The 27999-nt window shown below is 54.9% G+C and overlaps 1 protein-coding gene across 1 annotated transcript; it reads right to left on the bottom strand.

Annotated features, from left to right (window-relative positions):
• Positions 1-17: 17 nt before the first annotated feature.
• On the bottom strand, positions 18-27859 carry LOC125112452 (histone-lysine N-methyltransferase SETD1B-like). The gene is made up of 18 exons (XM_047754630.1): positions 27825-27859; positions 27516-27598; positions 27246-27442; positions 26485-26509; positions 23337-23402; positions 22931-22978; positions 21161-21357; positions 20400-20424; positions 17254-17319; positions 16848-16895; positions 15076-15272; positions 14313-14337; positions 11166-11231; positions 10765-10807; positions 9219-9399; positions 5207-5323; positions 591-679; positions 18-450 (listed from the first exon to the last, which is right to left on the bottom strand). The coding sequence occupies exons 1-18, from the start codon at positions 27857-27859 to the stop codon at positions 18-20; spliced, it is 1941 nt and encodes a 646-aa protein (XP_047610586.1).
• Between the last annotated feature and the right edge of the window lie 140 nt (positions 27860-27999).

Below are 27999 nucleotides of genomic sequence, written 5' to 3'. Positions count from 1 at the left end.
TGAGCGAAATGCTCATTTCACGTGACTAGAACCCTCAGCCCTGAGAAGGGGGCTGGAGGGCGGGGGAGAGAGTGGCGCTGGCAGCCGGGGAAGCCAGACACGTTGAACACCACCGAGTCGAAAGGCCTCTGCTGAGTCGCAGCCATGACCCTCCACCATGATCGTAGCACATAAGCTACGCCTGGAACCGACTGCGTCCTGGGTTCCTGCGCCTCAGGCGGCTGCCGCAGAACCGGAGGAACTAACCGCCTCCGTTGTGGCCCACGCAAGGGGGGGGCCGCCGCCTCCGCTGTGGCCCAAGCAAGGGCCGCCGCCGCCGCCGCCGCCTCCATTGTGGTCCAAGCAAAGGCCGCCAATGCCGAAGCCGACGTCGACGCCGCGACCTCCCGCAGCGCGCGCTGTCGCCCGCGCAGCGAAGCGCTGGGCTCCCAAAGCCCCGCCCACGCCTCCCTGCCCCTGGAACTCACGCAGCTTCACTGGCCACGCCCCTCACGCCTGCAAGGCTGCTGAGCCGCCTCTTAGGGGCTCTTCCCCATGTTGCTGCCTGCCTGGTCCTGACTCCCATGGGCTGCCCTGCGTCAGGGGCTAACGGGAGCTGAGGGCGGGCTGCCGGGCCTGGTCGCTGGTCAGGCACAGCTCTGACGGCTCCAGGCATCACATCCTCTCGCTCTTCCCAAGGCTGGTGCAAGAGGGGGGCGCTGCACAGAGTTGGCAAATCAATTCTGATTACTGAGAGTGCTGCCCTCACCGAGAACCCTTTTTAAAAATTTCTGAGCAGGTTGTTTAAGGGGTGCCTTGGGACCGCTGGCGAGTTGGACGGTGGGGTGGGCGCCCTCCCTGGACCCCACTCTGCCCCCCCCTCTGCCTCAGGTGCCTCCTCTACCACTTGGCCTAGTGATCAAGGTTAATGTTCTAAAGAGGGAGGAGGGAGGTCTGGACAGATGTGATTTTAGCAAAGGGGGAGACACACAACCAAGCACACATTTTGGCAGAAGGTTGCTGCTTTAGCGACAAAGAGCAGATGTCTCACTTCATCTCTTCTCCACATATGAGAGGATGTAAGAAACTGGGCTCATGAAATCTTCTCCCCAAAATATCTTTTGCAAAAAAAATGTTTTTGTCTTTTTGGAGCCACACCTGTGGCATGTGGAGTTTCCCAGGCTAGGAGTCAAATTGGAGCTGGAGCTGTTGGCCTACACAACAGCCACAGCAACATGGGATCTGAGCCACGTCTGTGACCTACACCACAGCTCACTGCCAACTGGCAAAAGCCAAAGAGCTCTTCCCCCTTCAACACTGAAAAAGATGGGGGTAGAGTTGGATAATTACACAGGCAGCTGTAGCAATCCCAGAAGTGGACCATAGATAGAGAGGGAAACCTAGAGCACTTTGGGAGACCTTGGGAAGTTAGTAACCACTTGACAAAGCCATCAGAAGGTCATGGAACAAAGCAGACTTGCTTAAGTCTAAAACCATAAATAACAGCATGAGATGTGCCTCAGGTCATTAAGTGAATGATAAAATGAAGCCTGCGTTCTGGAGTTCCCACCGTGGCACAGTGGTTAATGACTCTGACTAGGAACCATGAGGTTGTAGGTTAGATCCCTGGCCTTGCTCAGTGGGTTAAGGATCCAGCGTTGCTGTGAGCTGTGGTGTAGGCTGCAGATGAGGCTCGGATCCTGCGTTGCTGTGGCTCTGGCGTAGGCCAGTGGCTACCGCTCTGATTGGACCCCTAGCCTGGGAACCTCCATACACCGTAGGAGCAGCCCTAGAAAAGGCAAAAAGACAAAAAAAAAAAAAAAAAATGAGGCCTGTGTCCAAGTTCAGCAAAATAATGATCCTCAGGACCAAGGACAGGAAGTAAGGGAAAGATGACATCCCACAGCCAGAGACCCTTATTTTATGGAAACCTGAGATGATGCAACATATTCTAGCATCTATTACCACCCTTCTGCTGATTTGAATAAGGGCCTAGTTTGACCTCATAGGCTCAAATACTCTCTTACATGATATGAAGGAGGAGCTAGTGATGTCAGCCTGATGTCTCCTCAAAGAATGAGGAGACAGCAGTCTTTTCTCCCTCCCCATGGATTATAAAACTGTAGCCCCCCCTCATCCTTGGGGCAGAGCCTCCTTGCCTGCCCACTTGTATCTCTCTCACAAGTGTCCTATCTTACTAAACCTATTTCTTGCCTATCCCTTTGTCTCTTGCTGAATTCCTTCTGTGCTGAATCACAAAGAACCTGAGCCTCAGTAAGTCCAGACTCCAGGTGAGTGATTCTGATTGAAAAACGGTGGGTCCAAGTCTCAATCAGGGTTTAGTTAGGCTGGGTTTGAGTTAGAGGTGTTTTGGTTTCAAAAATATGGAGACTTCGGAGAGATCAGGTACCAGCACAGAAGCCTCACTGAACTCTTATCTTCAGCAAACGTGACATTCCTTCTGAGGCTCATGGGAGGCCAGCACACCATCTATAAAGAGGACTGTATCCATATTTGTGCACTGCTATCTGTCATTTTTAGTGCATACGCTGCTTTTAAAAACATATTCCTGGGAAGTTCCTGTCGTGGCTCAGCAGAAACAAATTTGACTAGTATCTATGAAGGTGCGGGTTCAATCCCTGGCCTTGCTCAGTGGGTTAAGGATCCTGCATTGCCATGAGCTGTGATGTCAGTCACAGATGTGTCTTGGATCTGGCAATGCGGTGGCTGTGGCATAGGCTAGTGGCTATGGCTCTGATTTGACCCCTAGCCTGGGAACCTCCATATGCCACAGGAACTGAATTAAAAAGTAAAAAAAAAAAAAGAGGCAGGGTCACTGATTTCAGGTAGTGGGGTGGTGTCGAGTGGGGAGAGAGCCCTGGGAAACTTTGAGATAGGCTTATCCCTGACTGCAGTGCCTTTCAGTGCACCGAGAGGGAGAGGGTGAAGGAAGTCACACTGGCAAATGCCCCAAGGCCAGTGGGGACAGGGGGGCTGTATTAGGAAACAGTAGGAAAAGCAGAGCGTTGGTGTCAGAGCACATGGCCACCAGATAGTGCCAGACACCAGCAGAGACCCTCTGCAGCTTGCTGGCTGCGCCTTCAGGCTCAGAGATGGGGTTGGAGACAGGTCGGTTGAACCCCTTGGAGGTGCCCAGGGCCTTGCACCTGGGTACATGGAGCCTCTGAACCTCTGGCTCACTTTACCTCAACTCAGAGAGGGGACATAGTTCCACTTTCACACCTGAGGTTCGATTCCTGTCTGGTTGGGCGGCCCAGTGGTAGAGAGTTGGGCAGGCTGTCTGGGGGCTCTGAGTGCCCTTCGATGGTTTGGAGGCAGCATTCTTGGTCCAGATGTACCTGGCTTGAATCCTGGCTGTGCAGCTTTCTCAAATCAGGCTGGCGTGGAGTTTGGCTTTTGGTCGTGAGCGCAGTGTATCTGTGTGGTAGTACTTTGGGGCAGGCTGTGCTCATCCCTGTGCCCTTTCTCTGCAGAGAGCTCCACACTCTCCTTCTTCCTTCTCCGTCTGAGCCTCTTCCTCCTCTGTGGCACCCTCGTTAGAAGGAAGCTACCTGAATCCAGGTCATGTGGATACAAGCTGGGTGGTCCTTGATTTCAGTCTGGGTCCCAGGTCTGAAGGGTGCTGACGATTCAAAGCCTGCTCACTTGACTTAAAAAGCGGGGTTGCTGATTTCAGGGTGTAGGGTGGTGTCAGGTGGGGTGAGAGCCCCGGCCGACTTTGCAACTGGCATTCATTTCGGGGCACTGAGAGGAGCAGGTACCTCACACCGGCAGGTGCCCCAGGCCAGTGCAGACCAAGGTTCTGCTGTGGGAGGCAGAGGGAACTCTGTACGCCCAGTCTCTGTTGATCTCGGAGCCTGGGGGTCTCTCACTGTACTTCACACCTTATTGGAGTTTCCTTTTGCTTCAGCCAACAGCTCTTCTTTTAGCTCTCAGCCATGCTTCCTGCCTTGCCCCGACTGCATTAGAGCAGTCCACCCTAGGAGTATCCTGCTGATAGCTGTCTGGTTCCCAGCCTTCAGAACATGAAAGGCAGGTGTCTTGGTTCCCTTCTTGGGGCTCTTCAGGCAGCGTGGCTTGGGAGCACATCTTTTTGGATGGAATGCATCCCTATCAGATGCTGGGTGAGTATCTCTGGAAATCTGGGTGAGAACCTGACCTAATTGGCCTGGCAGGGACCCCAGGAGCTGCGGGCCCCTCGACCCCTCTGCCAACTTCAGAATGGCTTCCGAAGGGGAGATGCTTCACCAGGACGAAAATCACCTTGAATAGCTCAGAGTTGTGACAGCTTTGGTCACTAGACATGACTTGAGCCCGCTGTTAAGGCCACTACGTCAACTGTCTCTCTTCTTTCTCTCTGAATTCTTTTGGTGTCTTTCTCTTACTCTTCTTTTCCCTTTCTCCCCATTTTATGCTCCGCCCTGTCTCTCTCTCTCCCTATCTGTCTCTCTTTCTTTCGGTCTCTGTCTCTTCTGTTTTTGATGCTGGTGGACTGGAGGGAAAAGCCTCCTCTTTTTGTGGTCGCCCAGTAGAAGCACTGGAGCATGAGGGTAGGTGGGGTTGGGGCCGGGACGCGCGTTACAACCTGGGGAAGTGCGCAAAGTCTGTTCCCAGGGGTGAACCCAGCTCGGCCGTCCCACGTCCCATCTGAATGACCAGGACTCAGCTTCCCACGAGGACAATCTTTAGACACGGAATGCCAGGAGGTCCAGGAGAGCCCGAGGGGGTTGGGAAGCCAAGGCAAAGACAGCTGTGCTTTCTCTCTTTCTCTCTGTTGTTTCAGGAGCAACCCTGATCATGCAGAACCTGGAGTCCCGCAAGGCAGGGAGAGCACAGCACGAGTATGTGTGGACAATAGAAAGGTGTGACAACGCACTGTGGAGAAGGGAAAAGTGTCAACCTTGGGATTCACGCTCAGATTTTGGAATAGAGAAAATACTCTTGCCACCCAATTCTGCAGCACCACATCTTCCTTCTGTGGACAAAGAAATGTTTCTCTTGGCCTTTGCCGAGAAATCTGCACGTTCATGCCTTCTCTCATGTTTCCTATCTCTGCCTTCCATACTTGGGTATGCCATTCTTTATCCTCCCAAGGGATCCATTAACACAAAACACACTTGCTTTGCAATCAAAGTGTACTTTATTAAAATTGCTTTTACAGTTTTATCTGTGTCCCATTCGGTGTCACTCTATGGCTTAAAAATACCGGCTCGAGGCACGGGATATAAAGAAACATGTTAGAGACACGAGGAGAGAAAGGGTGAGTTAGGGATGTTCCAGCAGCCAGGGTCTGGGCATGCAAGGCCCGGCCATCCACGTCATCCTGAAAGAGGGAGCGTGACAGAGGTCCCATGGTCAAAGGTACAAACCGACGTGAGGCCACAGAATCCTTGGAAAGTAACTGGCCTGAGGGCAGATGGTCAGGACTAAATCCACAGTCCCCTTCTTCAGCCAGGACTGATGCGGGTGACAGGACAGGGGGTGATCCTGGTGGTGGACACCAGGGCGACTGCCTGACGCCAGTGCATTAAGTTCTACCTCTGCTTAAGGGGCTCTCCTATACATGTGTTTATCTTACCGAAAACTAGTTTAAAAGCAAATAGATAGATAAGGATTATTAAATACACAAATTTTGCATACCAAGGAGTAAACATGTATGAGAATTTAATACTAAATCTAGACAATAAAGAACCAAACTTATACTAAAGTTGGCTCGTAATAGATGAAGAGTGAGGTCGATCTTGTTCCAGGTTCAGATGGAAACGTTTGGACGCTTCCAGTCCCAGGCTGAGGCTTCAAGGTGTCCCAGCGGAGTCTGCAACACAAACACAGGGATGCCATCACCGAGGAGGTGCCGAGACAGATGGAAGGAGGGCTCCCCCGGTTGGATGTGCGGGTCCATAAGGCTCCGCAGGGCCTGGACCTCCCCAGAGCTCAGATCCCCGGGGCACTGCCGTCTGTGCTGCGCTTAGCCAAGGGGGTTTTCTGTTAGCAAAGAAGGAATATCATTGTCCTCCAGGAGCGAGTTCCCTGTGCATTGGGCTGGGCAGCCTTCAAGGGACTGATCCCTGCACAGTGAAACGGATGCAGTGGAAAGGAGAGGGTCTGGGGCTCCAGGAGACAAGGACCTAGTCCCTCCCAGGGGGGCCCTGGGAGGAGCAGGACGTCTGATAACCCAAGGGGAAGGGGTAACCAGCCCCTGCAGCCCACACGCTATACCATTAACCATGAGCCCTGCGTGGCGGAAACGGACAGAGGCCTGAAGACCTCCTTTTACCCTGAGAATCCTTTCTACCTCCCAGCCATTCTTGCTTGCGCTTTTCATGGGGGCAGGGGGAAGAACTGGAGAAATCAGTCTTCCTGTATTTAGACTATACTACAAAGCTAGTCATTAAACTCTATGATCCTGGCACAAAAGCGGCAATACTGATCAGTCAGAAAGCCCAGAAATAAACCCAAGCACCAAGGGTCACTGCTCTATGACAAAGGAGGCAAGAACACACAGTGGAGGAAAGACAGGCTCTTCCATCAGTGGTGCTGGGAAAACCGGACAGGTACCTGTCAAAAATGCAGTGAGAACATTCACTAACACCATACGCAGAAATGAACTCCAAATGGCTGGACGACCTACACCTAAGGCCAGATACTAGAAAACCCCTAGAGCACAACAGGCAGAATGCTCTTGGACATAAATCGCATCAAGATCTTGTTTGATATGCCTCCTGGAATAATGACAATAAAAACACAACTAAATCAGTAGGAACTAATTAAACTCAAAAGCTTTTGCACAGCAAAGGAGACCCTTTAAAAAAAAAGAAAAACCCTACAGGATGGGAGAAAATATTTGTACATGATGCACCCACCAATGGCTTTATCTTCAAAAGAGAGAAACAACACATACAACTCAACAACCACCACAAAAACCAAACAACTCAACCCAAAAAGAGCCAGAAGACCTAAAGAGACATGTCTCCAGACGACGCATATGGATGGCCAATGGGCACATATGAAGAGATGCTCAACCTCGCTTGGTACAAGGGGACTTCACATCAAAACTGCAGTGAGGGACCACCTCACACCTGTCAGAACGGCCGTCATTAAGGAGTCGACAAATAACAAATGCTGGAGGGGGTGTGGAGAAAGGCGAACCCTCCTACACTGGTGGTGGCAGTGGAAATCGGTGCGACCACTCTGGAAAACAGTATGGGGGTTCCTCAGAAAACTCAACACAGTACTACCCTATATGATCCAGCGATCCCACTCCTGGGCAGCTCTCCAGACAAAACTTTCATTCAAAAAGACACATGCTCCTGTGGAGTTCCTGTCGTGGCTCAGTGGTTAATGAATACGACCAGGAACCATGAGATTGAGGGTTCGATCCCTGGCCTTGCTCAGTGGATTAAGGATCTGGTGTTGCCGTGAGCTGTGGTGTAGGTTGCAGACGAGGCTCGGATCCCACGTTGAGGTGGCTCTGGCGTAGGCCGGTGGCTACAGCTCCGATCAGACCCCTAACCTGGGAACCTCCATATGCCGTGGGAGCGGCCCAAGAAATGGCAAAGAGACAAAAAAAAAAAAAAAAAAAGACACATCCTCCTATATGTTCATGGCACAATTCACAAGAGCCAAGGCATGGAAGCAACCTAAATGTCCACCAACAGATGGATGGATGAAGACTATGGGGTACACACATACAATGTCATACCACTCAGCTGTGTACAAGAAACAATGCCACTGGCAGCAACAGGGATGCCACTAAAGTTATCACGGTACATGACGTATGTCAGAAAGACAATGACAAATACCACATGACATCACTTACATGCAGAAGCTAAGAGAGGGCACAAAGGAACGTATCTCCAGAACAGAAACAGACTCACAGATCTGGAGGACAGACGTGTGGTTGCCAAGGGGGAGGGGAGAGGAAGTGGGATGGACTGGGAGTTTGGGGTTGGTCGATGCAAACGCTTACATTTAGGATGGATAAGCAATGAGGCCCTACGCTATAGCACAGGGAACTGTATTCAGTCTCTTGGGAGAGAACACAATGGAACATAAGAAGAGAAAAAAAATGTATAAATAGGTGTGACTGGGTCCCTTTGCTGTACAGCAGAAATGGGTACAACATGGTAATCAACTACCCTTCACTTCTTCAAAAAATATTTCATATATATATATATATGTATATCAGAGTCGTACTCAGCCATAAGAAAGAATGAAACAATGCAATTTTCAGAAACATGGACGGACCTAGAGATTATCATACTATGTGAAGTTAGACAAAGACTAAAGTTCTAACACTTCTATGCTGAATCTGAAACATGATTACAAATCCACCTTTTTTACAAAACAGATTACAAATCCACCTTTTTTACAAAACAGAAACATGGACATGGAAAGCAAACCTCCATTAGCAAAGGGGAAAGAGAAGGGAAGGGATCAATGAGGAGTGTGAGATTAATAGAGAAGCAACAAGGATTCACTGTGTAGCACATGGAACTCTATGCAGTATCTTCTCATAACCTGTAAGGAAAAAGAATTTGAAGCTGTACACCTGAAACTAACACAATACGGTAACTAACCTACAGTGAAAGAAATTCAATGAATATTTTTCAGTATTAAGAGTTTAACAAAATCATGAAGATGTGCTAATCAACATATAAATTTATCTTTTTATTATACTGCTACATGAAAAGCATATAGAAGAAAAGGTGTTCTTTTTTTTTTTCTTTTTTCAGCCACACCTGCAGCATATGAAAGTTCACAGGCTAGGGGTCAGATACACGCTGCCTCTGCAGGGCTAAAACAGACGCAACAAGGTAGGATTCGAATCGCCTTTGCCATGTATGCCACAGCTTGCAGCAATGCCAGATTCTTAAACTGGCTGAGTGAGGCCAGGGATTGAACCTGCATCTTCATGGACACCATGTCCTGTTCTTAACTCACTGAGCCACAGGAAGAACTCTGAGAAGACAATGCTTTTGAAAGTGTAGTAAAACAAGTTACATTCATGGTATTAGATGACGAAATGAAAAGTCACTAAAAGGAATATAAGGAACTTGAATCCTAGCCTTTGACTCTTCCCAAGAGAACATGGAATAGAATTGCCTCAGGGGTTCCTATGTTTGATCTTGTCATCTATGTCAAAGAGTTTAAAGAAGTTCCAACCTCAGTTTGAGAATTGGTGCCATGGGGTGGCTCAGGACATCCCTGGGCCCTACAGAGGCAGAGGGAAGACCCAGACCCTGGCAGTTCCCACTCAGGTCGGGATCCTGCCATGTCTTCTCTGTGATGCCAGGAGCACTAAACATCCACAAGGATGCAGGGATGGGCCAGGTGAGCCGCCCTGCATGCATGAGCACTGAGGCATAGATGCCGTCTTCTCCATTGATTTCTGGAGCCCTGACATTGGGGAGGCCTTAGAGAGGTGGACACAAACTCAGAGGGAAAGGACCACGTCTCAACTCTCTCAGACTGAGATTGGTTCAGTACAGACCCGACGTGAATGCTCCCCACCTGCCTCCGTTTGCCCTTAGTCTTGGGAGTCTGGAAGGGAGGAGACCGGGGCTGGGCTAGGAAGGGTCACAGGGTCAACATGACTGGGGTGTGGGGATCAGGGGGTGGGTGTCTGATGGGAGGAGGGGGAACTGACAGGAGCTGTGACCCCCTGGTCCTGCTGCCAGAGGCTAAGTCCGTGGACCTGGTCAATCCAGGAGACAGGATCACAGGGCCAGGAAAGAAAGTGTGTGAAGCAAGGCCAGCAGCCCATTCACACAGTCCACCAAATTACTGCTGACGGGGGGGGGGTGTCTCAGGGGAGCTGGACATGGACATCCCCGAGGGGGGAGCACAGTCATGACAGCAGCCGGGGGTCAGCTGTGCAGGTGGACAGATATCAGGATACTAGATATTATTTACAAACTCAATGAGGTCTCCTTTATTTAACTGTATTGCATTGTTGCTTTTTGCATTTTCTGGGACCACTCTTGCACCACATGCAGGTTCCCAAGTTAGGGATCCATTGGAGCTGTAGCTGCCAGGCTACACCACAACCACAGCAAAGCAGGACACCAGCTAGATCTATGACCTACACCACAGCTCGCAACAACCCGGAATCCTCAACTCACTAAGCAAGGCCAAGGATCAAACCCGCAATCTCATGGTTCCAGGTCGGATTCGTTAACCACGCCTACTCCAAGGACGTCTGCTTCAACTCATCCAACTCTGGGAACGCCCCTTCCCTCAGGACACACCACGAGGACACACCACGACAGGGAGGCCAGAAATCCCAAACGTGCAGAGGGAGAGACCTGCCTTCTCACCCGCCACCTGACACTCACTAGGACAAACTTGGTCTCCAGGGTCAAGGCCCTAGGAGAGGGTTGCGTCCCACCCCATCAGGTCCCTCAAGGGCAACAAAGGAAACTAAGTCAACAGCTCTTGGGCACAGGACCCTCAGGGTGCAACCCACAAAGCAAGCTGGCACAATGGCCAGACACAAGAGCTGCAAGGAGCGGCTTCGGGAGGGAAAAGCGATTCTCCCTCTCAAAGGAAGGAGACAGGAATCCAAACGCAGCACAACAAAGACCAGGGACCCAAGTCGTCTTCGGGTTATCAACTTCAGAGGGGAAAACACCACAGCGGAGGTCCGCTCGTTAGGCCACCCACCCAAGTCCTATCCCCCTCCCGCCCTCTCCCGGCAGCAGGTGGAACCCAGGTGCTCCCAGGAACCCTCTCCCCCTCGATCCCAGCTGCGTGCTCTCCTACCTGCCCCTATCCTGGCGGCAGTTGGTGCTCTCCGCCACCGAGTCTGTAGAAACACACCGCGGGGAATCGAGGAGTTAGAAGGAGTGGCCCTCCCGTTTCCCCGGCTTCCCCGAGGTGACGGCGGGTCACAGAGCATCACCCTGGTTTTTCCTCCAGGTGCCCAGACCTTCCCTCTGCTCCAGGGACTGAGACCCGTCAACACAATGTGAGCACAGACACCAACATTCGGGCATCTCATGCCTGCTCCCCCTCCTTAGGAAAACAGGCGACGAACATCTTTACACCAACTTCTTTCTGTTTTTCAACTGCAGACGCACCTGCCCCACCCTCCAAGCAGCAGGCATAACCCAAGTGTCCCGGGAACCCTCTCCCACTGGCTCCTACCTGAGAGCTGTTCTTACCTCTATCACTTTCGGCAAGGTTGCTCTCAGCGAAGTCGGTCTCACACACACTCTCCAAGCTCCATGCTGCAGAAACACAGACACGAGGAAGCGAGGTGTTAGTGACTGTACCCCACCCATGTCTCCTACTTAGGGTTGATTGGGGCCACACAGCACCGCCCTGGCTTGTCCTCCGTGTGCTCAGAACTTCCCCGTGCTCTATGGCCTCAGAAGCATCAATAAAACATTGGCCACAGTGGCAAACCGTCCGAGATCGTGGGCTGCTGAGGGATGGAGCTTCACACGCCTTCCTTCTAGGAGTCCGTCCGGAGGCCTCAGCCCCAGCGTGACACACCTGAACTTCCAGCCGCACGGACACCCTTGCGTGCTGGCTCGTGGGAGTGAACCATTGGCTGCTTTATTCTGTTCACTGCAAGAGGCAGACCTAACTACTGGCTGAATTCAATGAAGCATAAATGGCTCCCTCTGGACAGCGGCTGCCACACTGTGGACAGCAGCTCTACAGAAACACTGAGGAGACGGGTACCCCTGCCCGTGAGTTTCCTCTCCAAAGCACACATAAAGAAAACTCATACACCTCAACAGCAACAGCAAAGAAACAAGCCAGGCGTTCCCGTCGGGGCGTCGGGGCGCAGCGGAAACAAAGCCGACCAGGAACCACGAGCTTGCGGGGCTGATCCCTGGCCTCGCTGAGGGGGTTAAGGATCCAGCGTTGCCGCGAGCGCTGGTGTCGGTCGCAGACACGGCTGGAGCAAAGGCGTCCCCCCCAGCACTGCCGACGCGAACGTACACTGGTACAACCACTACCGAAGACACCATGGAGGGGCCTCCGAAAACGGAACGCAGCACAGCATGCGACCCAGCAAGCCGAGCGAGCGCCCTGCAAGGTATCAGGACACACGTATCCAGGAAAAAGACACATGCCCCTGTGTGGTTATGGCGGCACCACTCACAACAGTCAGGACAGGGACGCCACCTCATGTCCACAGGCAGATGGATGGATCACGACGATGTGGTCCACATACACCATGGAATTCACGACTCAGCCAGAAAATCGAAGAAGAAACCAATGCCATTCAAAACAATGGGGGTGCATCGAGACATTCTCATACAAAGCGAAGTACGTGACAGAGAGAGAGCTCTCACTTAGATGTGGAGTCTAAACCATGGCACAAAGGAACCTGTCCACAAAACCCACGGACACAGAGAATAGACTTGTGGCTGTGAAGGGCACGGACTGGGAGTTTGGGGGGGGGGGTCGATGCCAACTACGGCACTGAGAATGGAGCGACGACGAGGTCCTCCTGTTGCAGCGCACGGGGAACTAGATCCGATCTCCCGAAATCGACCGGGACGGACGATAACAGTCAAAAAGGAACCTGTGTTTATGCACACACACGCCTGGGGCATGTTGCTACACAGCAGAAAATGAAACCACACGGCACCTCAATGAACACAGAGACAAACAGAAAGGACAGTGTCTAACGAGCCACTGAATGGAAAGACAACCCGCAGAAGACGCTATCTGCAAACCTTACATTTGAAACACGGGCTCATGTCCAGAATCTGTGGGAAACAACGCCAAATCAGTTGACCCAAAAGGCAAATAACTCAGGTGTAGGTGAGCGGAAGCCTGGGAGACAGCCTCCGTCCCAGAAGACAACAGACAGCGGCACACACACGGAACGTTTCCCAAAGTCACCCACCACAACGGCAAGGCAAAGCAAAGGCACAACGAGCTATCACCTCCCTCCTGGTAGGACGCGGAGTGTTTTCAAGCGTGAACAGATGTTTGCGAAGATGTGGCTACCTGGGACTTCTGTACGCTGTAGGAGGGAAGGTCAGCTGGCCCAGCCAGGACGGGAAACCCTATGGCAGGTCCTCAGGAAAGCTGCCCACAGACCTAGCACGGGACCCTGCAGTCCCACTGCTGCGGGGACATCTAAAGGAAGAACCATCGGTGTCGGGTAAAGAGACCCGCCATCCCAGGATCACGGCAGCGCCACACACACAAGAGCCCAACAGAAACACAGCCCCAGTGCCCACGGGCACACAGACTGAGAAAGACAACGGGATGGATACAGACCACAGAAACCCTACCCATTGCAGCAGTGCACAGAGAACTGGAGGACATTACTCATCGATTCGTTCCGGGGTTTGAGGGCTGCCCCCGCGGCACACGGAAATTCCCAGGCGAGGCGGCAAATCAGAGCTGTAGCCACCGGCCGACACCCCAGCCGCAGCAAAGCTGGATACCAGCCGCGTCTGGGACCTCTGCCGCACGCAGCTCACCGCAACGCTGGATTCTTCCCCCACTGAGCAAGGCCAAGGGTCGAACCCGCGTCCTCAGAGATACCAGTCGGGTTCATGACCCCTGAGCCTCGACAGGAACTCGCTGGAGGACAGCATTTCAAGCGAAGCAAGTCAGGCACAGAAGGACAGAGACTCTCTGATGTCATGCGCATCAAGTGTCTGACACACCACTCCTGAGCAGAGGCTGGAAGGGCGGCTGCCCAGAGTGGGCAGGGGGTGCGGGTGGAGCACAGCGTTCACAACACTCCTCGGGACACTCACAGCCTGAAGAGGCTCGAGTCCCTGCCACATGTTTGAAACAACGGTATGAGAGTCCACACAAGGCAGAGAGGGAAGCGAAGAGGAAAAGAAAGACCAACAGAGGAAGGAATGCCTTTCCCCCAAACCCTTGCTCCCAGCCGGTGCGGGCAGAACGAGGGAATGGACGGTTAGCCAGCGGTCATCGTGAGACTCCTCAATTAGAAACTGGACAGCTGTGTGGTGCTAAGTCACAAACGGCTCCCCACAGCACACACCCACTCACACTGATTCCCAATCACACCAGCAGGCCCTCACACGCACCACCCTCCCCCCCACCCCCGTGTCCCCCGACACCTACCCACGCCATACAGAGAGCCTCCTTTCGTCCAGGGACCCTAGAACCTGGGGTGGCCCTTCTTGGGAAGTCCCGTCTCTTTCACCCCATCCTTCACCCTCATTCCCAGGAGGAACCCAGAATCAGGGTGTCTCCGCAACCAAAGGAGCAGGAAAGCCCCCCCCCCACCCCGCCTCCTCCCCCCCGATTCCTCAACACCTGGACTTCTCCTCAGCAGAGCCGGGCTCCAGAATACTCACAGCTTTCATCGTCCGCCCCGTCCACCTGTGAGGAGACAAGAGAAAACACGGTGAGTGTCACAGCATCCTCTGCACTGCGGCCACAGGTCTTCCTGCCGCTGGGCACCGCAGGCACGCAGACACAAGGCAGAGTTGAGTCAGTTTCCCCAAAAGAACACGGCGAAGACCCCTTTGGAAAAGGCGCCAGCTTTTCATGGAAGATCTCCCAAGTCCTCGTACATTTAACAAACATTCAGGCTTCTTTGGCGTTCCCATCGTGGCACAGTGGTTAACGAATCGGACCAAGAACCATGAGGTTGCGGGTTCGATCCCTGGCCTTGCTCGGTGGGTTAAGTATCCGGCGTTGCCCTGAGCTGTGGTGTAGGTGGCAGACGCGGCTCGGATCCCACGTTGCTGTGGCTCTGGCGTAGGCCGGTGGCTACAGCTCCGATCAGACCCCTAGCCTGGGAACCTCATCTCCATATGCCGCGGGAGGGGCCCTAGAAAAGGCAAAAAAAAGATGAACAAGACAAAACAACATTCCGGCTTCTTCAAAGGACATATGCTCCCTACTGTACACTTGGGAACTGATGCGGTCCCTTTTGCAAATGCCCCTTGGAAGGAGTTACTGCTTGGTACCAAACTTGGACTCGACATTCCTCCGCAGAGCAATCTGCATATATCATCGACAATGGACTTTCTCAGACTTCCATTTCTGAAGGAGGTACATCCAAGAAGAAAGGACGCGCCTTTTCCAACCTCACATCAAGAAAGGTGAGCTTACCTTGGGGCCAGGCTCGTCTTCCGGCTCAGCCCGGGCGATGGCTGGGGACTCCTGCTGGCCATTTCCACGGGGCCGGCCCGCCTCCTCCTCCTCCTCCACCTCAGGTACTGGGGCCGCCTCGTCCTCATCTTCCCCAGCCCGGGCCTCCTCCTCGGTCTTCTCACTCCCACCGGCCTCCACGACATCGTCGTGCGTTGCTAGGGGGACACACAAGTCACTGTCAGCAAGGCGGTGGTGCTGCTCACGAGGTACTCTGGGCGCCTCACCCGACTGGACATGGGCTGGGAGTCGAGGGCTGGGGGTGGGGGCGGGATGAGGCACGGACGGAGCTCCTCTTGGCCCATCCTCCTGGGGAAACGTCTTGAAGGAAGGCAGACAGCACCTTGAAAGACCTCAGAAAGGGAGCCTCTGCCTCTCTTGCTAAAGGGAACCTCTCCGTGGCGTATTCCCCAGCTGAGAAATGGCCAACACGAGCATGCCGGCTCTGCTGCCACGAGAGAGCCTCCCGAGTCCTCCTGCCCATTTTCACCTCCGGCCACATTCCTCCACCTGCTGAAATGGCAGGAGATCATTTCGGCTTCCCTACTCTTCCCACAGGGTGCTCCTGTGTTCGCGCTCCATCCTCCGCAATGCTTCACCTCTCTTCTCTTCTTAGATACGTAATGCTGCTCTTTGGAATACTTTGGCAACAGGAGACTCAGGCAGGGGGAGGGAGAGCAGGCCTTCCCGATGCTACGTACTTTGCACCACTGTCCGTAACAACCTTTCTCGTCGTGACTCATAGGACCTCTGCACCCATGCAGGAATGACTGACTCCCCCTTCAGCCCTGCTGCCAGGTCTTAGCCATCTCTACTTTCCAGCTCTGACAGTCTGCCTAGCCTAGTTGCCGCCTATGTGTTGAATTGCACGATATCTCTGTCGCTGTGCTGCCTGACTTCACCATTTTTTTTTCCTTGTAATACTTGTCGCTTCCTTAGGGCCACACCCATGGCATATGGAGGTTCCCAGGCTAGGGGTCTCATCGGCGCTGTAGCTGCCGGCTTACGCCAGAGCCACAGCAAGGCAGGATCCCAGCCGCATCTGCCACCTACACCACAGCTCACGGCATCCCCGGATCCTTAACCCACTGAGCGAGGAGGCCAGGGATCGAACCCGCAATCTCATGGCTCCAGGTCGGATTCGTCAACCACGCCTACTCCAAGGACGTCTCCTTCAACTCATCCAACTCTGGGAACGCCCCTTCCCTCAGCACACACCGCGAGGACACACCACGACAGGGAGGCCAGAAATCCCAAACGTGCAGAGGGAGAGACCTGCCTTCTCACCCGCCACCTGACACTCACTGGACAAACTTGGTCTCCAGGGTCAAGGCCCTAGGAGAGGGTTGCGTCCCACCCCATCAGGTCCCTCAAGGGCAACAAAGGAAACTAAGTCAACAGCTCTTGGGCACAGCACCCTCAGGGTGCGACCCACAAAGCAAGCTGGCACAATGGCCAGACACAAGAGCTGCAAGGAGCGGCTTCGGGAGGGAAAAGCGATTCTCCCTCTCAAAGGAAGGAGACAGGAATCCAAACGCAGCACAACAAAGACCAGGGACCCAAGTCCTCTTCGGGTTATCAACTTCAGAGGGGAAAACACCACAGCGGAGGTCCGCTCGTTAGGCCACCCACCCAAGTCCTATCCCCCTCCCGCCCTCTCCCGGCAGCAGGTGGAACCCAGGTGCTCCCAGGAACCCTCTCCCCCTCGATCCCAGCTGCGTGCTCTTCCCTACCTGCAGCCTCCTCATCCTGGCGGCAGTCGGTGCTCTCCGCCACCGAGTCTGTAGAAACACACCGCGGGGAATCGAGGAGTTAGAAGGAGTGGCCCTCCCGTTTCCCCGGCTTCCCCGAGGTGACGGCGGGTCACAGAGCATCACCCTGGTTTTTCCTCCAGGTGCCCAGACCCTCCCTCTGCTCCAGGGACTGAGACCCGTCAACACAATGTGAGCACAGACGCCAACATTCGGGCATCTCATGCCTGCTCCCCCTCCTTAGGAAAACAGGCGACGAACATCTTTACACCAACTTCTTTCTGTTTTTCAACTGCAGACGCACCTGCCCCACCCTCCAAGCAGCAGGCATAACCCAAGTGTCCCGGGAACCCTCTCCCACTGGCTCCTACCTGAGAGCTGTTCTTACCTCTATCACTTTCGGCAAGGTTGCTCTCAGCGAGGTCGGTCTCACACACACTCTCCAAGCTCCATGCTGCAGAAACACAGACACGAGGAAGCGAGGTGTTAGCGACCGTCCCCCACTCGTACCCCTACTTAGGGTTGATTGGGGCCACACAGCACCGCCCTGGCTTGTCCTCCGTGTGCTCAGAACTTCCCCGTGCTCTATGGCCTCAGAAGCATCAATAAAACATTGGCCACAGTGGCAAACCGTCCGAGATCGTGGGCTGCTGAGGGATGGAGCTTCACACGCCTCCCTTCTAGGAGTCCGTCCGGAGGCCTCAGCCCCAGCGTGACACACCTGAACTTCCAGCCGCACGGACACCCTTGCGTGCTGGCTCGTGGGAGTGAACCATTGGCTGCTTTATTCTGTTCACTGCAAGAGGCAGACCTAACTACTGGCTGAATTCAATGAAGCATAAATGGCTCCCTCTGGACAGCGGCTGCCACACTGTGGACAGCAGCTCTACAGAAACACTGAGGAGACGGGTACCCCTGCCCGTGAGTTTCCTCTCCAAAGCACACATAAAGAAAACTCATACACCTCAACAGCAACAGCAAAGAAACAAGCCAGGCGTTCCCGTCGGGGCGTCGGGGCGCAGCGGAAACAAAGCCGACCAGGAACCACGAGCTTGCGGGGCTGATCCCTGGCCTCGCTGAGGGGGTTAAGGATCCAGCGTTGCCGCGAGCGCTGGTGTCGGTCGCAGACACGGCTGGAGCAAAGGCGTCCCCCCCAGCACTGCCGACGCGAACGTACACTGGTACAACCACTACCGAAGACACCATGGAGGGGCCTCCGAAAACGGAACGCAGCACAGCATGCGACCCAGCAAGCCGAGCGAGCGCCCTGCAAGGTATCAGGACACACGTATCCAGGAAAAAGACACATGCCCCTGTGTGGTTATGGCGGCACCACTCACAACAGCCAGGACAGGGACGCCACCTCATGTCCACAGGCAGATGGATGGATCACGACGATGTGGTCCACATACACCATGGAATTCACGACTCAGCCAGAAAATCGAAGAAGAAACCAATGCCATTCAAAACAATGGGGGTGCATCGAGACATTCTCATACAAAGCGAAGTACGTGACAGAGAGAGAGCTCTCACTTAGATGTGGAGTCTAAACCATGGCACAAAGGAACCTGTCCACAAAACCCACGGACACAGAGAATAGACTTGTGGCTGTGAAGGGCACGGACTGGGAGTTTGGGGGGGGGGGGTCGATGCCCACTACGGCACTGAGAATGGAGCGACGACGAGGTCCTCCTGTTGCAGCGCACGGGGAACTAGATCCGATCTCCCGAAATCGACCGGGACGGACGATAACAGTCAAAAAGGAACCTGTGTTTATGCACACACACGCCTGGGGCATGTTGCTACACAGCAGAAAATGAAACCACACGGCACCTCAATGAACACAGAGACAAACAGAAAGGACAGTGTCTAACGAGCCACTGAATGGAAAGACAACCCGCAGAAGACGCTATCTGCAAACCTTACATTTGAAACACGGGCTCATGTCCAGAATCTGTGGGAAACAACGCCAAATCAGTTGACCCAAAAGGCAAGTAACTCAGGTGTAGGTGAGCGGAAGCCTGGGAGACAGCCTCCGTCCCAGAAGACAACAGACAGCGGCACACACACGGAACGTTTCCCAAAGTCACCCACCACAACGGCAAGGCAAAGCAAAGGCACAACGAGCTATCACCTCCCTCCTGGTAGGACGCGGAGTGTTTTCAAGCGTGAACAGATGTTTGCGAAGATGTGGCTACCTGGGACTTCTGTACGCTGTAGGAGGGAAGGTCAGCTGGCCCAGCCAGGACGGGAAACCCTATGGCAGGTCCTCAGGAAAGCTGCCCACAGACCTAGCACGGGACCCTGCAGTCCCACTGCTGCGGGGACATCTAAAGGAAGAACCATCGGTGTCGGGTAAAGAGACCCGCCATCCCAGGATCACGGCAGCGCCACACACACAAGAGCCCAACAGAAACACAGCCCCAGTGCCCACGGGCACACAGACTGAGAAAGACAACGGGATGGATACAGACCACAGAAACCCTACCCATTGCAGCAGTGCACAGAGAACTGGAGGACATTACTCATCGATTCGTTCCGGGGTTTGAGGGCTGCCCCCGCGGCACACGGAAATTCCCAGGCGAGGCGGCAAATCAGAGCTGTAGCCACCGGCCGACACCCCAGCCGCAGCAAAGCTGGATACCAGCCGCGTCTGGGACCTCTGCCGCACGCAGCTCACCGCAACGCTGGATTCTTCCCCCACTGAGCAAGGCCAAGGGTCGAACCCGCGTCCTCAGAGATACCAGTCGGGTTCATGACCCCTGAGCCTCGACAGGAACTCGCTGGAGGACAGCATTTCAAGCGAAGCAAGTCAGGCACAGAAGGACAGAGACTCTCTGATGTCATGCGCATCAAGTGTCTGACACACCACTCCTGAGCAGAGGCTGGAAGGGCGGCTGCCCAGAGTGGGCAGGGGGTGCGGGTGGAGCACAGCGTTCACAACACTCCTCGGGACACTCACAGCCTGAAGAGGCTCGAGTCCCTGCCACATGTTTGAAACAACGGTATGAGAGTCCACACAAGGCAGAGAGGGAAGCGAAGAGGAAAAGAAAGACCAACAGAGGAAGGAATGCCTTTCCCCCAAACCCTTGCTCCCAGCCGGTGCGGGCAGAACGAGGGAATGGACGGTTAGCCAGCGGTCATCGTGAGACTCCTCAATTAGAAACTGGACAGCTGTGTGGTGCTAAGTCACAAACGGCTCCCCACAGCACACACCCACTCACACTGATTCCCAATCACACCAGCAGGCCCTCACACGCACCACCCTCCCCCCCACCCCCGTGTCCCCCGACACCTACCCACGCCATACAGAGAGCCTCCTTTCGTCCAGGGACCCTAGAACCTGGGGTGGCCCTTCTTGGGAAGTCCGTCTCTTTCACCCCATCCTTCACCCTCATTCCCAGGAGGAACCCAGAATCAGGGTGTCTCCGCAACCAAAGGAGCAGGAAAGCCCCCCCCCCACCCCGCCTCCTCCCCCCCGATTCCTCAACACCTGGACTTCTCCTCAGCAGAGCCGGGCTCCAGAATACTCACAGCTTTCATCGTCCGCCCCGTCCACCTGTGAGGAGACAAGAGAAAACACGGTGAGTGTCACAGCATCCTCTGCACTGCGGCCACAGGTCTTCCTGCCGCTGGGCACCGCAGGCACGCAGACACAAGGCAGAGTTGAGTCAGTTTCCCCAAAAGAACACGGCGAAGACCCCTTTGGAAAAGGCGCCAGCTTTTCATGGAAGATCTCCCAAGTCCTCGTACATTTAACAAACATTCAGGCTTCTTTGGCGTTCCCATCGTGGCACAGTGGTTAACGAATCGGACCAAGAACCATGAGGTTGCGGGTTCGATCCCGGCCTTGCTCGGTGGGTTAAGTATCCGGCGTTGCCCTGAGCTGTGGTGTAGGTGGCAGACGCGGCTCGGATCCCACGTTGCTGTGGCTCTGGCGTAGGCCGGTGGCTACAGCTCCGATCAGACCCCTAGCCTGGGAACCTCATCTCCATATGCCGCGGGAGGGGCCCTAGAAAAGGCAAAAAAAAGATGAACAAGACAAAACAACATTCCGGCTTCTTCAAAGACATATGCTCCCTACTGTACACTTGGGAACTGATGCGGTCCCTTTTGCAAATGCCCCTTGGAAGGAGTTACTGCTTGGTACCAAACTTGGACTCGACATTCCTCCGCAGAGCAATCTGCATATATCATCGACAATGGACTTTCTCAGACTTCCATTTCTGAAGGAGGTACATCCAAGAAGAAAGGACGCGCCTTTTCCAACCTCACATCAAGAAAGGTGAGCTTACCTTGGGGCCAGGCTCGTCTTCCGGCTCAGCCCGGGCGATGGCTGGGGACTCCTGCTGGCCATTTCCACGGGGCCGGCCCGCCTCCTCCTCCTCCTCCACCTCAGGTACTGGGGCCGCCTCGTCCTCATCTTCCCCAGCCCGGGCCTCCTCCTCGGTCTTCTCACTCCCACCGGCCTCCACGACATCGTCGTGCGTTGCTAGGGGGACACACAAGTCACTGTCAGCAAGGCGGTGGTGCTGCTCACGAGGTACTCTGGGCGCCTCACCCGACTGGACATGGGCTGGGAGTCGAGGGCTGGGGGTGGGGGCGGGATGAGGCACGGACGGAGCTCCTCTTGGCCCATCCTCCTGGGGAAACGTCTTGAAGGAAGGCAGACAGCACCTTGAAAGACCTCAGAAAGGGAGCCTCTGCCTCTCTTGCTAAAGGGAACCTCTCCGTGGCGTATTCCCCAGCTGAGAAATGGCCAACACGAGCATGCCGGCTCTGCTGCCACGAGAGAGCCTCCCGAGTCCTCCTGCCCATTTTCACCTCCGGCCACATTCCTCCACCTGCTGAAATGGCAGGAGATCATTTCGGCTTCCCTACTCTTCCCACAGGGTGCTCCTGTGTTCGCGCTCCATCCTCCGCAATGCTTCACCTCTCTTCTCTTCTTAGATACGTAATGCTTCTCTTTGGAATACTTTCGCAACAGGAGACTCAGGCAGGGGGAGGGAGAGCAGGCCTTCCCGATGCTACGTACTTTGCACCACTGTCCGTAACAACCTTTCTCGTCGTGACTCATAGGACCTCTGCACCCATGCAGGAATGACTCCCCCTTCAGCCCTGCTGCCAGGTCTTAGCCATCTCTACTTTCCAGCTCTGACAGTCTGCCTAGCCTAGTTGCCGCCTATGTGTTGAATTGCACGATATCTCTGTCGCTGTGCTGCCTGACTTCACCATTTTTTTTCCCTTGTAATACTTGTCGCTTCCTTAGGGCCACACCCATGGCATATGGAGGTTCCCAGGCTAGGGGTCTCATCGGCGCTGTAGCTGCCGGCTTACGCCAGAGCCACAGCAAGGCAGGATCCCAGCCGCATCTGCCACCTACACCACAGCTCACGGCATCCCCGGATCCTTAACCCACTGAGCGAGGAGGCCAGGGATCGAACCCGCAATCTCATGGCTCCAGGTCGGATTCGTCAACCACGCCTACTCCAAGGACGTCTCCTTCAACTCATCCAACTCTGGGAACGCCCCTTCCCTCAGGACACACCCGCGAGGACACACCACGACAGGGAGGCCAGAAATCCCAAACGTGCAGAGGGAGAGACCTGCCTTCTCACCCGCCACCTGACACTCACTGGACAAACTTGGTCTCCAGGGTCAAGGCCCTAGGAGAGGGTTGCGTCCCACCCCATCAGGTCCCTCAAGGGCAACAAAGGAAACTAAGTCAACAGCTCTTGGGCACAGCACCCTCAGGGTGCGACCCACAAAGCAAGCTGGCACAATGGCCAGACACAAGAGCTGCAAGGAGCGGCTTCGGGAGGGAAAAGCGATTCTCCCTCTCAAAGGAAGGAGACAGGAATCCAAACGCAGCACAACAAAGACCAGGGACCCAAGTCCTCTTCGGGTTATCAACTTCAGAGGGGAAAACACCACAGCGGAGGTCCGCTCGTTAGGCCACCCACCCAAGTCCTATCCCCCTCCCGCCCTCTCCCCGGCAGCAGGTGGAACCCAGGTGCTCCCAGGAACCCTCTCCCCCTCGATCCCAGCTGCGTGCTCTTCCCTACCTGCAGCCTCCTCATCCTGGCGGCAGTCGGTGCTCTCCGCCACCGAGTCTGTAGAAACACACCGCGGGGAATCGAGGAGTTAGAAGGAGTGGCCCTCCCGTTTCCCCGGCTTCCCCGAGGTGACGGCGGGTCACAGAGCATCACCCTGGTTTTTCCTCCAGGTGCCCAGACCCTCCCTCTGCTCCAGGGACTGAGACCCGTCAACACAATGTGAGCACAGACGCCAACATTCGGGCATCTCATGCCTGCTCCCCCTCCTTAGGAAAACAGGCGACGAACATCTTTACACCAACTTCTTTCTGTTTTTCAACTGCAGACGCACCTGCCCCACCCTCCAAGCAGCAGGCATAACCCAAGTGTCCCGGGAACCCTCTCCCACTGGCTCCTACCTGAGAGCTGTTCTTACCTCTATCACTTTCAGCAAGGTTGCTCTCAGCGAGGTCGGTCTCACACACACTCTCCAAGCTCCATGCTGCAGAAACACAGACACGAGGAAGCGAGGTGTTAGCGACCGTCCCCCACTCGTACCCCTACTTAGGGTTGATTGGGGCCACACAGCACCGCCCTGGCTTGTCCTCCGTGTGCTCAGAACTTCCCCGTGCTCTATGGCCTCAGAGGCATCAATAAAACATTGGCCACAGTGGCAAACCGTCCGAGATCGTGGGCTGCTGAGGGATGGAGCTTCACACGCCTCCCTTCTAGGAGTCCGTCCGGAGGCCTCAGCCCCAGCGTGACACACCTGAACTTCCAGCCGCACGGACACCCTTGCGTGCTGGCTCGTGGGAGTGAACCATTGGCTGCTTTATTCTGTTCACTGCAAGAGGCAGACCTAACTACTGGCTGAATTCAATGAAGCATAAATGGCTCCCTCTGGACAGCGGCTGCCACACTGTGGACAGCAGCTCTACAGAAACACTGAGGAGACGGGTACCCCTGCCCGTGAGTTTCCTCTCCAAAGCACACATAAAGAAAACTCATACACCTCAACAGCAACAGCAAAGAAACAAGCCAGGCGTTCCCGTCGGGGCGTCGGGGCGCAGCGGAAACAAAGCCGACCAGGAACCACGAGCTTGCGGGGCTGATCCCTGGCCTCGCTGAGGGGGTTAAGGACCCAGCGTTGCCGCGAGCGCTGGTGTCGGTCGCAGACACGGCTGGAGCAAAGGCGTCCCCCCCAGCACTGCCGACGCGAACGTACACTGGTACAACCACTACCGAAGACACCATGGAGGGGCCTCCGAAAACGGAACGCAGCACAGCATGCGACCCAGCAAGCCGAGCGAGCGCCCTGCAAGGTATCAGGACACACGTATCCAGGAAAAAGACACATGCCCCTGTGTGGTTATGGCGGCACCACTCACAACAGCCAGGACAGGGACGCCACCTCATGTCCACAGGCAGATGGATGGATCACGACGATGTGGTCCACATACACCATGGAATTCACGACTCAGCCAGAAAATCGAAGAAGAAACCAATGCCATTCAAAACAATGGGGGTGCATCGAGACATTCTCATACAAAGCGAAGTACGTGACAGAGAGAGAGCTCTCACTTAGATGTGGAGTCTAAACCATGGCACAAAGGAACCTGTCCACAAAACCCACGGACACAGAGAATAGACTTGTGGCTGTGAAGGGCACGGACTGGGAGTTTGGGGGGGGGGGGGTCGATGCCCACTACGGCACTGAGAATGGAGCGACGACGAGGTCCTCCTGTTGCAGCGCACGGGGAACTAGATCCGATCTCCCGAAATCGACCGGGACGGACGATAACAGTCAAAAAGGAACCTGTGTTTATGCACACACACGCCTGGGGCATGTTGCTACACAGCAGAAAATGAAACCACACGGCACCTCAATGAACACAGAGACAAACAGAAAGGACAGTGTCTAACGAGCCACTGAATGGAAAGACAACCCGCAGAAGACGCTATCTGCAAACCTTACATTTGAAACACGGGCTCATGTCCAGAATCTGTGGGAAACAACGCCAAATCAGTTGACCCAAAAGGCAAATAACTCAGGTGTAGGTGAGCGGAAGCCTGGGAGACAGCCTCCGTCCCAGAAGACAACAGACAGCGGCACACACACGGAACGTTTCCCAAAGTCACCCACCACAACGGCAAGGCAAAGCAAAGGCACAACGAGCTATCACCTCCCTCCTGGTAGGACGCGGAGTGTTTTCAAGCGTGAACAGATGTTTGCGAAGATGTGACTACCTGGGACTTCTGTACGCTGTAGGAGGGAAGGTCAGCTGGCCCAGCCAGGACGGGAAACCCTATGGCAGGTCCTCAGGAAAGCTGCCCACAGACCTAGCACGGGACCCTGCAGTCCCACTGCTGCGGGGACATCTAAAGGAAGAACCATCGGTGTCGGGTAAAGAGACCCGCCATCCCAGGATCACGGCAGCGCCACACACACAAGAGCCCAACAGAAACACAGCCCCAGTGCCCACGGGCACACAGACTGAGAAAGACAACGGGATGGATACAGACCACAGAAACCCTACCCATTGCAGCAGTGCACAGAGAACTGGAGGACATTACTCATCGATTCGTTCCGGGGTTTGAGGGCTGCCCCCGCTGGCACACGGAAATTCCCAGGCGAGGCGGCAAATCAGAGCTGTAGCCACCGGCCGACACCCCAGCCGCAGCAAAGCTGGATACCAGCCGCGTCTGGGACCTCTGCCGCACGCAGCTCACCGCAACGCTGGATTCTTCCCCCACTGAGCAAGGCCAAGGGTCGAACCCGCGTCCTCAGAGATACCAGTCGGGTTCATGACCCCTGAGCCTCGACAGGAACTCGCTGGAGGACAGCATTTCAAGCGAAGCAAGTCAGGCACAGAAGGACAGAGACTCTCTGATGTCATGCGCATCAAGTGTCTGACACACCACTCCTGAGCAGAGGCTGGAAGGGCGGCTGCCCAGAGTGGGCAGGGGGGTGCGGGTGGAGCACAGCGTTCACAACACTCCTCGGGACACTCACAGCCTGAAGAGGCTCGAGTCCCTGCCACATGTTTGAAACAACGGTATGAGAGTCCACACAAGGCAGAGAGGGAAGCGAAGAGGAAAAGAAAGACCAACAGAGGAAGGAATGCCTTTCCCCCAAACCCTTGCTCCCAGCCGGTGCGGGCAGAACGAGGGAATGGACGGTTAGCCAGCGGTCATCGTGAGACTCCTCAATTAGAAACTGGACAGCTGTGTGGTGCTAAGTCACAAACGGCTCCCCACAGCACACACCCACTCACACTGATTCCCAATCACACCAGCAGGCCCTCACACGCACCACCCTCCCCCCCACCCCCGTGTCCCCCGACACCTACCCACGCCATACAGAGAGCCTCCTTTCGTCCAGGGACCCTAGAACCTGGGGTGGCCCTTCTTGGGAAGTCCGTCTCTTTCACCCCATCCTTCACCCTCATTCCCAGGAGGAACCCAGAATCAGGGTGTCTCCGCAACCAAAGGAGCAGGAAAGCCCCCCCCCACCCCGCCTCCTCCCCCCCGATTCCTCAACACCTGGACTTCTCCTCAGCAGAGCCGGGCTCCAGAATACTCACAGCTTTCATCGTCCGCCCCGTCCACCTGTGAGGAGACAAGAGAAAACACGGTGAGTGTCACAGCATCCTCTGCACTGCGGCCACAGGTCTTCCTGCCGCTGGGCACCGCAGGCACGCAGACACAAGGCAGAGTTGAGTCAGTTTCCCCAAAAGAACACGGCGAAGACCCCTTTGGGAAAGGCGCCAGCTTTTCATGGAAGATCTCCCAAGTCCTCGTACATTTAACAAACATTCAGGCTTCTTTGGCGTTCCCATCGTGGCACAGTGGTTAACGAATCAGACCAAGAACCATGAGGTTGCGGGTTCAATCCCCGGCCTTGCTCGGTGGGTTAAGTATCCGGCGTTGCCCTGAGCTGTGGTGTAGGTGGCAGACGCGGCTCGGATCCCACGTTGCTGTGGCTCTGGCGTAGGCCGGTGGCTACAGCTCCGATCAGACCCCTAGCCTGGGAACCTCATCTCCATATGCCGCGGGAGGGGCCCTAGAAAAGGCAAAAAAAGATGAACAAGACAAAACAACATTCCGGCTTCTTCAAGGACATATGCTCCCTACTGTACACTTGGGAACTGATGCGGTCCCTTTTGCAAATGCCCCTTGGAAGGAGTTACTGCTTGGTACCAAACTTGGACTCGACATTCCTCCGCAGAGCAATCTGCATATATCATCGACAATGGACTTTCTCAGACTTCCATTTCTGAAGGAGGTACATCCAAGAAGAAAGGACGCGCCTTTTCCAACCTCACATCAAGAAAGGTGAGCTTACCTTGGGGCCAGGCTCGTCTTCCGGCTCAGCCCGGGCGATGGCTGGGGACTCCTGCTGGCCATTTCCACGGGGCCGGCCCGCCTCCTCCTCCTCCTCCACCTCAGGTACTGGGGCCGCCTCGTCCTCATTTTCCCCAGCCCGGGCCTCCTCCTCGGTCTTCTCACTCCCGCCGGCCTCCACGACATCGTCGTGCGTTGCTAGGGGGACACACAAGTCACTGTCAGCAGGCGGTGGTGCTGCTCACGAGGTACTCTGGGCGCCTCACCCGACTGGACATGGGCTGGGAGTCGAGGGGTGGGGGCGGGATGAGGCACGGACGGAGCTCCTCTTGGCCCATCCTCCTGGGGAAACGTCTTGAAGGAAGGCAGACAGCACCTTGAAAGACCTCAGAAAGGGAGCCTCTGCCTCTCTTGCTAAAGGGAACCTCTCCGTGGCATATTCTCCATCGGAGAAATGGCCAACACGAGCATGCAGGCTCTGTTGCCATGACAGAGTCTCGTGAATCCTCCTGCCCATTTTCCTCTCCAGCCACATTCCTCCATCTTCTGAAATGGCAGGAGATCATTTCAGCTTCCCTACTCTTCCCACAGGGTGCTCCTGTGTTCACGCTCCATCCTCCGCAATGCTTCACCTCTCTTCTCTTCTTAGATACGTAATGCTGCTCTTTGGAATACTTTGGCAACAGGAGACTCAGGGGGAGAGCAGGCCTTCCCGATGCTACGTACTTTGCACCACTGTCCGTAACAACCTTTCT

This window comes from Phacochoerus africanus, chromosome 12 (genome assembly GCF_016906955.1).
Source record: "Phacochoerus africanus isolate WHEZ1 chromosome 12, ROS_Pafr_v1, whole genome shotgun sequence".
Classification (NCBI taxonomy): Eukaryota; Metazoa; Chordata; class Mammalia; order Artiodactyla; family Suidae; genus Phacochoerus; species Phacochoerus africanus.
The sequence above is the reverse complement of the archived record's forward strand: the minus strand, read 5'-3'. Positions and strand labels throughout refer to the sequence as shown.